This window comes from Parasteatoda tepidariorum, chromosome 12, assembly GCF_982258835.1.
Source record: "Parasteatoda tepidariorum strain Cologne lab strain chromosome 12, Ptep-v5.0, whole genome shotgun sequence".
NCBI lineage: Eukaryota > Metazoa > Arthropoda > Arachnida > Araneae > Theridiidae > Parasteatoda > Parasteatoda tepidariorum.
The window spans coordinates 27977760-27991914 of NC_141766.1; the positions used below are offsets into that span (position 1 = coordinate 27977760).

Below are 14155 nucleotides of genomic sequence, written 5' to 3' on the forward strand. Positions count from 1 at the left end.
AATTTTATCTCTTGTAATGACTTTTAACCATTGATCGAAGTAAATATTTATTAAATGCTATTTACCTCAAAAGCGTTGAAATATTGAAATTTTCTATCTGGAATACCTATTTCTACAGATATGCGTCAATTTGACGTGATCATAATTTAGACAAAAGTTTAAGTAAACAAGCAATTATCACATCAATAATAAATAGGAATGTACCGACAATACTTCGATTCGTTATCTCAAATAAAACAAGTGATAAACAACTGTTGCCGATAGGCAATAATAGAAAGAACAAACGCAGAATGTCAATTGATGTCAGAGTGTCAGATTTTGAAGGTTTCAGTTGCTTAGTTCGAGTATTGAAACATAAAATACTAGAATATTTCATAAATAAATATCTCATATCTTCATTTTTTTTCTTATAGTATACATATACATTGGTTTCTAAGTGCAGAGATGCCAACTGCATCGGACACGCCAAAATAATTAAAAAAAACGGTAAATAACCACTAAGTAAATTTTGCAAAGATAAAGTGGTGAATTATATAGGCCTACGAACTATTTAGAAACAGTGGTGGATAAAAATCTACTAAATTAAATTTATTAAATTAAGAATCACAATTCTTTCATACGTCAAATTGACGTGTGTCCGTAGAAATAGGTATATAAGAAAAGTCCGTAAACCTATCGATCTATGTTAAATAATATCGATCATCATAATCTTCATGATTATTTTATTTTATATTGTTTATGATTATATTGTCATTTAATTATACTCCATGCCACTCAACATTTCTTGATTGTCACACGAACCCCCTCTCGATTTTTTGGTGCTGAGCACCCCTTCCTCCTCCCATCTCCATTCCTCCTCACTACTCCTCATCATCGATTTATTACTACAGATGAATCGGTTAATGCCCCACTTCACGGCAGCGCACCGAGATTTATGTGATTTCTACCATTCTACCATAGATTTATGTGATAACAGGTAGAAGAGTTCTCACAGCTTAAAGGTGGGTTAAGGACTTGCAAACTGACAAATTCGGTCATTCAGTGAAATTTTCGCTGAGAAAAATAAATAAAAAAAGCATTATTTGGCTGATATTGATTTGGTTCAATCACATGGTGAGGTTAAAATTAAAAACTATCGATATAGTTTTATTTGTCGGAAATAACTAAGAAATTTTATTAATATTTTCTATTAATTCTTTTGAAAAATAAATTGGTTTTTGTAATTTTAATTTAAAGTTTTTAATAGTTAACTTCGTTAAGATAAATTAAATGTTATAACTCCTTTATGTTACAACTCCTTTATGTTATAACTCCTATATGTCCTAACTAATGTTATAACTCCTTTATTAGATGTTATAACTTTATTTCTCTACTTTATGTAGAATAAAATAAACCAGTATTCTAATTCACAAGCATTTTGTATCATTTTTTTCAATTCGATGATTTTTACTAAGTAATCTGTTATATTATTCAATTATTTTGACTAACAGTAATTTATTGCATTACCAATATTTGGATAATACATTTTCAGCTATATTACTAAATTGACATAAAAAATCAATGTTAATACCATTAATATTCCAAATGATACTTCTTTCTTGGTTGGAAATATTTTAGTATTGATATTTAATCAGCAGGAGTTGTATTTGCATTGTCAAGAGGAAAATACATTCATTTACAAAATGCTTCATTTGAAAATGAACCAAAAGTCTAAAATCCTAAAATATATTTTTCAAATATTATTTTATTTTAGTTTCGAATTTTCTCTGACAAAGAAATTATTCATTTGTTCCAAAATTCGCTAAGGGTGATAAGCAAAATGTCATACAATTATTTATTTTAATTTAATCGAAAAACACTTTCCATTGCATTATCAATTTTGTAATATTGAAAAAGAAAGCTCTTTTTCCACTTTTCATTATCGAATAACATCTTGAAACGAAAGGCGACAAATTGATTGCAATGAAGCATGTTACCTTAATATTGTAAAAATGACAAACTGTCTTTTAAATTATTGATATCAGATATCGAATTGTTATCACTCAATTGTTTGAAAATTAAGTTGGTAATGAAAACTGCAAATCATTATAACTGTTTGTTTGCATATTTTTATCATATTTAACCTAAGTCACGTGGTTGTGAGATTAAGGCATGGCAATTTATTTCTATTCACGTAACGCTAAAAAATATTAATTTTTCTAAAAAAAAGTTCCATAATGGGTTCTTCGATTCTAAAGTGTACTTTTCTTTTAAATTCGATTCCAAATTATGAAACAACCGAAAAGAACATTACTAGACGCATATCAAATAAATACCGACTGTTCTGCTTTGCTGTAAGAGTATACTTTTGAACCTTTTGAAAGTTGGTTCTATCTGGTTTACAGTCCCTTGCCTGGAAATCATTTTTAAAAAAATTTCATTAGAAAAATTGGAAGAAAAAAAATTTGAAAATAATCACACTGCATAAGGTTAAGCACTGAGAATTTCATGGCTAACACAAATTTACTTTACCTGATCAGAGTATTAACTATTAACCTGATAACCAGCAATACTGTTAATTAACCAGTACCCATCTATAACTAAGAAAAGCTTAACACAAATGAGTATGTGATAGAAATTCCATCCTGATATTTGATTCTGTTACCAGACCCCGTAACACAAATGAGTATGTGATAGAAACAACACAAATGAGTAGGTGATAAAAATTTCAGCCTGAGATTTGAGTCTGTTACCAGGTAAAATTAACACAAATGAGTATGAGATAGAAATTCCACCTTGATATTTGATTCTGTTACCAGACCCCGTAACACAAATGAGTATGTAAGAGAAACAACGCAAATGAGTAGGTGATAGAAATTCCACCCTGATATTTGATTCTGTTACCAGATAGAATTAACACAAATGAGTATGTGATAGAAATTCCACCCTGGTATTTGATTCTGCTACCAGACCCCGTAACACAAATGAGTATGTAATAGAAACAACACAAATGAGTAGGTGATAGAAATTTCACCCTGAGATTTTAGTCTGTTACCAGATAGAATTAACACAAATGAGAATGTGATAGAAATTCCACCCTGATATTTGATTCTGTTACCAGATAGAATTAACACAAATGAGTATGTGGTAGAAATTCCACCCTGATATTTGTTTCTGTTACTAGATCCCGTAGTTGTGAGCTTATTTTATGAATTTTTCTTAAACTAAAATTTTTTGGCTCAGCGTGTCCTATATATGCATCGTGGCATTAAATACCAGATTCAACTAAACAAACTCAACGTTTTGTCTTTGATTCTAATGACCGAGCAATCGCATTAACCTACGGGTCAATAAAATAAAGTTTTCTCGCCTTTCCTCTCCCTTTAACGTAAATGTGACAAAATATTGGTTTGTCTTACTGTGTTATGTGACGAAATGGGTCCGTTTCTCTTAGAAAAAAATCATACACGACTACATATTTATTCAAATGATTGAAGTTTCCTTTTCTTCTGGATTAAATTCTAGACTCTAAAACCCGAGAGTAGAACGTTATAACGTCTTTTATCTTAGAAGGACGCGTAGTAGAAATCCTTCATGGAAAATTCATTGTAGGTGAACTACACTGGTGTTAGAAATTAGGAGAATTTGCAGACTTGGTCAAAAATCAGAAAGAACTACTGGACCGATTTTAATGAAATTTGATACGTACATACATTGATACAATACAAAACAAATAACCATTCAACAATTGTAATACACACGTATGGTCGTGCATAACACTCGTTATAGTTGAAAGGTATGAAATTATTGCAGGATAATTCAAGCCAATTGTCACAGGAAATGATAAACTGCCTCATTTCAAGTATGAAATCGCGCTGCAATCCTGTATATCTATAAGAGGGGACCATACTCTCGGTTAACCCATTTTTTTTGTTGTTGTTTATTCTGCAACCGCTGTTTCATACCTTCCGATTCCAATGAGTGTTACGCACGATCATGGATGTGTATTGCATTTGTTGAATGGTTATTTGTTTTGTATTGTATCAATGTAATTACATATCAAGTTTCGTTAAAATGGGTCCAGAGATAATCGACCAAGTCTGAAAATTCTCTTATTTCTTGCAACATTGTACATAAGCAATTTAGCATTTAAAATATAGAAAAACTGAGCTTAGAGTGAACCAGGAAGTTTTAAATGCTGAAAATATTTCCTTCAAAATATTAAAATATAAATAAATTATGCCGAAACGTAAACGAATTATGTGTCCCGTGGTTATTTATATCATGGAAACATTTTGTCATCATTTGAAACTTCATGGTTTGGACTAGATTGGTTTACACACTACACCTAAACTCACATTTCTCTAAACCTTTAAATAGTTCTATAAATAGTTCAGGATGAATGATTAACCTTTTCGCGCCGACTGTCACAAATACGTGACAGCAGTGGCGTACGCAGAATTTATTCAAGGGGGGAGTTCATAATTTTCTGAAATTACTAAAAGATTCGAGTATGTAATAAAGCACTATTATTTACCTAATTTAGTGAGCTAAGAATTTTGACTTTTTATTTAGACAGCATTGTTTAGTTAAATTTTGATTTTACTTTTAAGTTTAAGAACATAGTGAAATATCTTCTCGCATGTAATATCTTCTGAAAAAAGTCCAATGTCATACGGGTGGGAAGTAACACTTTGAGGGCCACTTTCCCATTCATCAGATTTTGTTATGCTATAAACGTTTTCTTCAACGGAAGTATCACATTTCTGTTCAATAGAAAAACTTACATTGGTACCAGATACTGTCACTTCACTAATTTCAGGTCGTGATTTTTTCTCAAAATGATTAAAAATGGTTAAATTCTTGCGTTTTGGCATCCTAAAGATCCAAGAACAGCAAATATATGCATATATTTATTGGCATAGAAATATCCGCTATGCTACGATCTCAAAGTTTCGAACTGGAATGAATAACTTCAACGAGCACAATATCTCCAATGGTATTGTTACTGATTTCTTCACTAGTCGAAGTAGTGGCGACGACGGGTTCGGCTATTGAATTAACTTTTTGTTAAGACAAAACGAAACAGATTTAGCGACGAGCTCCGAAAGACTAGCGGCAGAGATAACTCTTAGTCTGACTAACTCCACTGTACTCCGTTCCCCCTTTTATATAATTTTTCACCGCATCTCCAAAATTCTTGAATTGTCTCAAAGACGACAGAACGTCTAGGATTTCAGAATCATCGCGTAAAAACCTCGCGAATGATTGCCAATCTCGAGAATTATCGCGACTGGCAGGACAGAAAGGAACCAGCCCGTAACAATATCACGCGAATTTGGTTTCAAAAGTACAACTCTATTATAGTAACTGTTTTTTCAGTATTTTGAGAAATACCGTGAGAAAAAAAAGTACGCATAAGGCAAATAAAAATATATAGTCTTAAAAAATAATAGCCCGCATAATTTCTACTAAAATTTTTATTTTTGCCATTTTGTTTGAGCTCAAGGGGGATGTTTAAACCCCTAAACCCCTCCCTTGCGTACGCCCCTGCATGACAGCATAAAACCGTATCAATCAGGGTAAAAATATAAAACTGGTAATCAAAGTATTTCTTAAGCAGTTTATTTGTGGGCGGAGTTATAATTGTTTGATTTACTTAATTCACCAATACTTTGTTCAAAATAAGACTACTTAGTTATACTTTGAATTAACATTGATAATATATATGATTAAACTAACAAGAATTAAAGTAAAAGCAAAGTAAGTCTGTCAAATTAGCAACGACGACATTTAAGTTACCGTTTTTCAGTTAATTACAACTTGATTCTGATTTTGTATGAATGCCATACCTGCCAACTTTTAATCCCTTCCATTATCATTTTTCCCAGTGGTATTAAAATGGAATTAAAACTTCAATTTTAAGCAAACAAATACGTTGTATTTGAGAAAACTTAAGTTGACAACCATGATAGTAACGCAAATTAATATCTGTGCTTAATTTTTGTAAGAATAGTGGTGATCAATATCATTTAAAAATTAAGATTATAAAAGAAAAAATAGTATATAATTACTACCACTTTAAATATGAAAAAGAAATCTTCCGGAAAATCCGGAAGAGTTGGCAGGTATGGAATGCTTTTCTGAATCATCCGTCCCCAAGTGGTTAAAGGTCCGTTTCGTGGTCTCAGGTACCCAGTTACAATGTTAAACTCAAGTATTATATGTTATAATTGAAAGTAGTGATAGTCACGATTAATTTGATTTCTTCCAAAAAAAATTTATAAAATGTACTCTTAACAAATTTTTTTCTTTACCGGATATGCAAAAAATCTTATTCAGAATCGCAAACAAAAGTTATCATCAAAAATTAATGACAAAAATATTTTTTATTATTTTATTCCATTTTTTGTTGAAATATAAAAACATGTTTCTCAAGCAGACATATATGTTAGAACATGTTTCCTCCGTAGAACACAGTAAAGTTCTACCAATATCATCTAAAAAGCTATTTCTTTTCATTTAGAAAGTGTACATTTTATCACCAAAAAATCAATATTGTTGACCCTGCCCACTTCTTACAATTTTAGAATAAATATGCTGCTTTAATATTATCCAAGTTGTTGAAGTCAAAAAGTATTCATACCTCAACAATGAAATCGATCTTATCACCTTCTTGTATAATGCAGATGTTTTGAGCCCTGCATATTGATTTGAAAGTTATCCTATTGTGAAAATTATTTGTGTTTCTAACAAATGTATGTCTAATGAGATTATATTTTTTAAAAAAATGGTATATTATGAAAGCAGTGGTATATTAAGAAAACAATCATTTTGATTCATTCTTAAAAAAGAAAAATAGTAGAAAAAATTAATATACTTTAGTTTTCTGCTTACGTTAAAAACACCTAAATATGACCAAACATTTTACAAGTGGTGAAGAAAATGAAAGCGACAACATTTAAATACATTTGTGGGAATTTCAAACCTGAAATTACTTTTGTTCCGAAAGCTACAATATTTTTTTTTTAATTTAAACTGGTATTTTTAGTTTAGTTTCTCTTTTTCTGAATATGCAAGTTTAAAAAGAACGTGTAGGTTTATGTACATATACAATAGTCTGCTTCTTTTTATTTTATTTTGAAACAGTCATTGAACAGCTGGCCCAATTTTGAGTTTACGACAACCATTGTTCAACTCAGTAGCTTTGTAATTTTGAATCTAATCCAGAAGACAAAGGAACTCCTGGATCAAGTATTGGGAGAAATTTGCCTTCGGGGAGGACTTTTATGTGAAAGTAACCCACATTTGCATTACATGGAGAGAAAAAACACGAAAACCTCTCACGGTTAGCCTGGTGGCAAGAGTACTCTAACCCATGATCCGTCTACCACCGAGGATATTTTACGTCATCACTGTGGTTGGTGAGAGCCGGATGCGGAATTAGTATCGACCAGTCATCGCTGGGATTCGAACTTTCGACCCTTTAATGCATCATATTTATTAGACATTTTTTTTGTACTTTTTTTCATTATTTTGTATTAATTTAGATTAAAGGAAGAGGAAAATATTATATTCAGCAACTTAACAATGTATAAAATACAGTATGAAACACCGGTATCCTTTTCTGTGTTAAAGATAAAATTTTCTAAACACGACTCACTCCAAAATAAACATTTTTCAGATTTGCTCTTAGATTCAGTTATTTATATTTTCAGTTATTCATAATCGAAATTTCTTTAATTTACAAAATTATTGATAAATTTCTCAATATGAATGAGAAAAAAAATTTCTAACGACTATTGTTTGCATTTTATATACCAGTATAAATACGACCCCGATAATCTAACAAATTTTTTAACAACTATTAAACTGTTCAAATATTTAACTATTAAACTGTTTTTTAGCAACTATTAAACTGTTTATGAGCAAAAATATATTTTTGCTCTTAATTAGAACATCAGAAAAAAATATATAAAAGGTTTTTGCAGCTAATGGTTTTTTTCTCACATAATTAGCTCCTACACAACAACAATATTCAGTATATGATCATAAACTTTTTAGTAACATATTCTACAGTTGAACTTTCGCCTTAAATATCTCTGAATGTAATAATATAAATAAAAATTTATAAAATAAATATCCATTATCATACCTGCCAACTTTTACGCATTTGGCGAAAAATTTTATTTTTATATTTAAAGTGGTAGTAAATATATATTTTCTTTACTTTCATAAACTTAATTTTTAAATGATTTTGATCACTATTCTTAAATAAATTAAGCATATATATTAATATGTGTTACTACCATGGTCGTCAGCTTAAGCTTTTTCAAATACAACGTACATACCTGCCAACTCTCCCGGAGTTTGCGGGACATTTTATTTTCATATTTAAAGTGGTAGTAAATATATACTATTTTTTCTTTTATAAATTTAATTTTTAAATCATTTTGATCACCACTATTCTTACAAAAATTAAGCTTATATATTAATATGCGTTACTATCATGGTTGGCTACTTAATTTTTTTCAAATACAACGTATTTGTTTGCTTAAAACTGAAGTTTTAATTCCATTTTAATACCACTGGGAAAAATGATAATGGAAGGGATTAAAAGTTGGCAGGTCTGAACGTATTTTTTTGCTTAAAATTGAAATTTTAAATCCATTTCAATACCACTGGGAAGAGTCATAATGGAAGGGATTAAAAGTTGGCAGGTATGCATTATTCTTTATTAGGAGTTAATCTGTTCTCAACAATAACAATTCACCGTAAGGAAATTTAACACGGCGAAGAAGCAATCCAATATAAAAATTGCATCCGTTAAAAACAATTGGTAGTTATGGATTTTTATTATTCCCGGAAAAAAACTAAAAAATGAAATTTATTTGTTACCAGTTTTTACACCGGTGTGCCCCCAAGACGAGAAAATCTAGCGTGACCTACCGGTGGGTCACCCCGGCGTGAACGTGTTAATAGAGAACCAATGTGCATTGCAAAACAATTAGATCAATTCGAGATTGATACGATTGATAGTCGAGATTGATACTTCTTAGCTTGTATGTAATGAATATTGCTTTTGATTTATGCTTAAAATAAAACTGCTGATTTAGATATTGGGCTGCCAATTTTCTACGCTTTTTGGGAAAGTTTCTTTTAGTGATAGCTAAGTTTATGTTTAAACGTATTAATATTTGTTTTGTAAATTTGATTTAAAGTTATTTTCCTTAATACTACACGTAAATAATTCAAAAATTTATATGAAACGCTACTTTTTTCCAGTTCTCTACGTATTATTATTTGTTTTGTAAACATATTATTATTTGTTTTGTAAATTTGATTTAAAGTTATTTTCCTTAATACTACACGTAAATAATTCAAAAATTTATATGAAACGCTACTTTTTTCCTGTTCTCTCATAGAGAAGCTTATAAATTGTTGGCAAAATTAATAAACATTCTGAAAGCTTTAGTTTTTACCTGTCAAAAACTCTTAAAATAGTTTTCAAAATGCGCAGCTATTGTTAGCTTTGTAGATATAATGTTAATGTCATTCTCTGATAGATTAACACGTTCACGCCGGGTGTTACGCCTGAAAGCGGGACGAAAAAGAGAAAATACTGGTAGAAGAACTATTTCTATATTAGCTAATATTCGGGAGGAGTTAATCTATTCTCAACAATAAAAAATCCAATGTAAGGAAATGTATCATGGCGAAGAAGCGATTCGATATAAAAATTGCATCCGTTAAAAACAATTGGTACTTATGGATTTTTTTTATTCCCGGAAAAAAACTAAGAAATGAAATTTATTGTTACCAGTTTTTACTCCGGTGCGCTGCCAAGATGAGACAATCTAGCGTGACCCACCGGTGAGTCACTCCGGCGTGAACGTGTTAATAGCCGGTACATTCACATGATTTCATACACTCGTCAAAAATGTTTTGGGATATAAAAGTTGCTTTCAGGCATCTATTTTGTGCACGAAAATGTACTACAGCGTATGCAAAAATTCTAAGATTTTTGATTTATCAAGTCCTGCTTTTTCTGCATATTGAAGTGTCTAGGTTACCTTGAGTGACAGAAATCAAGAGAATGTCGACTTTCACATGTGAATGTCAACAATCTCACAGTCGCTTTGATGAATGTCCAAAAACATTTTTATATCCGATTTGATATTAGTTTTTTCTATGATATTATTATATTTATTCGATATTTTAATATCTGCTAAGGAAAGATTAGGAGAAACTTCAGTGTTCGGAGTACCAGTTAAATGCATACTGGGCTGGCACTTGACCTTAAAAGACATTGATGTACCGGCAAATGTTTACCGGAAGTGAAATTTTCATGGAAAATAACATAAAACGGTCGCATCACTATGGGTACGTTTAATAAAGAAAAAATGTTTTTTGCTTGCACTTTAATTTTTATATAACTAACCTGCCTTTTACATAACTAACCTTTCGAGTATGTTGGCGTGATTTTTATTTCAAATTATGTAATGGTAAATAAAACAAGACAAAGAATTATTAGCACGCCTCCTTATAATAAATCTAAAGTGAAATATTTCGGATACCTTATTTTTTCTTTTTTTCTCCATGATTATAGCTACTCTGAAAATGTTACTCTCTTGGTTCATGCACTCAACTCTTCACTTAAAGATACACACAACATAACTAACTTTTGGAGTTTTTACAAATATTGCATTAACACGTTCACGCCGGGGTGACCCACTGGTGGGTCACGATTGATTGTCTCATCTTGGCAGCGCAGCGGAGTAAAAACTGGTAGTATTTTCATTTATCTGGGTGAATTAAAAGATTCTCAGATACCACGATGATTCAGTTATTTCTGATTAGATCTAGAATTATAAGGAGCAAGTACTTTTAGAACTATCAAGGACTTTTTGAATGCATAACTGTCGAAAAACCAATTAATTTCGATAATATATTTTATCACTTCTTCCATAAAACCACTTTTTGTATCATTTCAATATATAAATTCGGGATAAAACGGGTTGACCCTTTCCGAGACAGCAAATTTTGATTGAAAAATTTTAGTCAGACAGGACATAAGCAAGTGCGGCCTCAGACAGTACATTCTAAGTAAAGCGATATACATTAGCTCTTACCTTAGAGAAAATTATACACTTTTTCCCAATTTTTTCCTTCTCAAATAAAATTAACATGGTTAAACATAACATAATTAAGTATTGAAGTTACAATTCAATGCAAAAAAAATTATAATTTTTGTAATTAGTTTACTCACCTTGCAGCAGCTTCAGTTTTGAAGTACAGGGTTATTTTGCAGAAACAGATCCAAGAAACGAATAATGATGTTAATTTCATGTAACTGTTCGATTTAAATAACACATATTTTCAAACTTTAGTTTTATGTGAAGCTACGTATACAATAAGTACGAATTTTTCCGAAACCACTACTTGAATATTAAAAATTCAATATTGTTGAAAATTCATGAAAACTTCTAAAAAGATTTTCTCAAATTCTTAGTTTTTTTTTTTTTTTTAATAAACTTATATAAATCACTATTTTCGTGTTTTTTTCTTCGTTGAAAAATCTTCGGACATTAAAAACAATAAATAATATTAATGTTTTTTTAACAGAAATTTTTTTGTCACAAAAATTTTTGCCTATTATTTCTTCATATTATTCCTTTCATTATATTATTCTATTCTTCTTTTCATCCTAAATGATTTAAAGAAAATTGTGTATTTCATAAAAAATGAATCTTCGCTAAAATTAAAAGAAAAAAAAATTCTTTTCCATAATAATTATCCCTCTCTTTTTCGCTAGGTATGTACTAACTACATATACAACTTAGTAACTATTCGTTAACTATCCAATGTCAATTATATTATTTTTATATATTATAATGCAACAAGCTTTTTAGAAATAAACGTCATTATATAATTAAATAAGCCAGATACAATAAATAAAAGAGTGAGAATAACATATCCAATTCAAAGAATCATAATTGAAGCACGTGTTTGCCGAACAATGAACAGTTCCCCAAAGAACAACTTTATCAGCTCAGAAAAACTTCATCTGAATATTACTGACCAACTGATGGTCATAAGTTTCGAGCGTTTTGTTACCATGCCTACAAGCTAATATATCCCCCTACTTTCTTCGCATTGCTGAAAAAACGTTCCGTGCTGAACAAAAGCTCTCACGCCTTAGAAACCACGCAATGTATCTTTAAATTTCGAAAACTGTTTTAAACCCTTTCGCTGAGTAATTTTTTAATTTTTTTTTATCAAAATAAGTTCAAGAAATTGCGTGTTTTTTTTTATTAAATATTTCAAATCAACGTACATCTTAAGGTTAAAATATGCAAAAGTTTTTGACAATCGAGTTTTTCTCTTTTCAATATAAAATCAGATCATAGTTAAGGTTGTCAGAATATTTAAAAAAAGTAATAAACAAATAAAAACAAATTTTTGAAAATCAATCTTGATTAAAAATATGATTTTTTTTTACGAAATACAAATAAATGCGTATTATACTGAGGAAAATGCGTTTAAAATACTTAAAAAATATTTATTAGAAATTAAGTTTAGTGTGAGAAACTTCGTTACAAAGTTCGAAGCAAAGTCCTGCCTTGCAATCTTTGCTGCAAGTTAGCGTTTCTTTGTAATTTTTTTTCACTTTCAATTATTTTTTGTCCCGCAGAGGACTGATCGTTAAGACACGGTTCCCAGCAGATCAAGCATCACTGGCTACGGTCAGTGTGCGGGTGGGTGACCACTTGGATCAGCCTGAGTAGGGACCGAGGGTGTGCGGTATTGGTCCGCGTTAAACTGTTCTACCGTAAAGTGCTCGACTTCGCGCGCAGGTCGTCGGGCTACCGAAGCGGGGGTGCCATCCCCTCCGCAGAGGATCAAAATTGTGATGGCATGTCTTCGGATCATCCTCAGGGATGTTTCCCAGACCGTCGCCAATAACCCATTGTGCAGCTCTAGTGCGACGTAAATGAACAACAACAACAACATTTTTTTTTTTTTTTTTTTTTTTTTTGCGCAATAAGCAATACGTTTTGAGAAGAGCCCGCCAAACGTTCTTAAATGTGTATATTTTGCCAAAATATAGACAGATCTGAATTAACATTTGAACATCGCAGAAAAGGCGAAATAAAACCATGAACAGGAAAAAAGCGGGTTGCACAGTTAAATAGACACAAAAAATGCAACCCAGCGGAAGTCACGCGTTGCTCAAATTATGATTCAACGTTGCACGCAGAAATCGCGGGATAAGCTGCGAGAGAATTAACTTACTCTAGTTAAAAGGAATTAATGTATAAAACTATTTTCTTCAATTTTTATTATTGTAAAGAATAACTTCTAAAACATTAATTTTTGTAGTCATTGGAGAGATAAATTACTCTGAAGAACTCAAATGAGTTTTGCTTTCCTAATGAATTATCTTAAAGAAATAATTATGCTGTATTTTTAAAAACGAATTCTTAGTTGACAAGTAAATAATAAAATTCCCAAGAAATATTTGTAATAGACATTTAAAAATATCTTCAAGTTCAAAATTGATTGCTTATTGTTTGTCATACTAATATTCTTATGTTTATTTTTTAAGAGTAAACATTTCTCAAGTATAACAGAAAAAAACGAAAGTTTATAGTTTTATATGAAACTATCAAGAGGAGAGGAAAACTAGTGTTGACACTCTTTATAAAAAAAATAGTGAAATAATCATTATTTTGAACTTATTTAGTAACTTTTTTCATTAAAATTCGAACAATTGCATTCATTTCAAAAAAAAAAAAAAAGAAATTAGCTAATTTAGAAGTATATTTTTTAATAATCTTTTTTTTTCATGAGAAAGGTTGTTTTTATTCAATCCAGCTCCATAACATGGGGCTGGTGAGGACAAAAGTCATAAAATCAATTTATTTAATCTACTTAAAGAAAGGCAAATGAAATTAAAAAAAATTATCTAATTCAATAAATAAATACCCAAATATTAATATTAATATATATATATATAAATAAAAATAAATATTAATTATTAACCCACGTTATTTTAATATTAAGATTAACAGGGGGGGGTTGTCTTAGAACACTGTCACAGTGGTAACGAATAAGAAAAAAAACTCTGATCTCTTAATAAACTTATTACATAAACTATATGTCACAAATTAAA

The 14155-nt window shown here is 30.3% G+C and overlaps 1 protein-coding gene across 1 annotated transcript in view; it reads right to left on the bottom strand.

Annotated features, from left to right (window-relative positions):
- The window catches only part of LOC107443772 (glutamate-gated chloride channel-like), a 94595-nt gene extending 82541 nt beyond the window's left edge, over nucleotides 1-12054 (bottom strand). The window contains exon 1 of the mRNA XM_043039848.3: nucleotides 11249-12054. Within this exon, the coding sequence (XP_042895782.2) occupies nucleotides 11249-11328 (80 nt within the window). The 5' untranslated portion in view covers nucleotides 11329-12054. The remainder of the gene's footprint in view (nucleotides 1-11248) is intronic.
- Between the last annotated feature and the right edge of the window lie 2101 nt (nucleotides 12055-14155).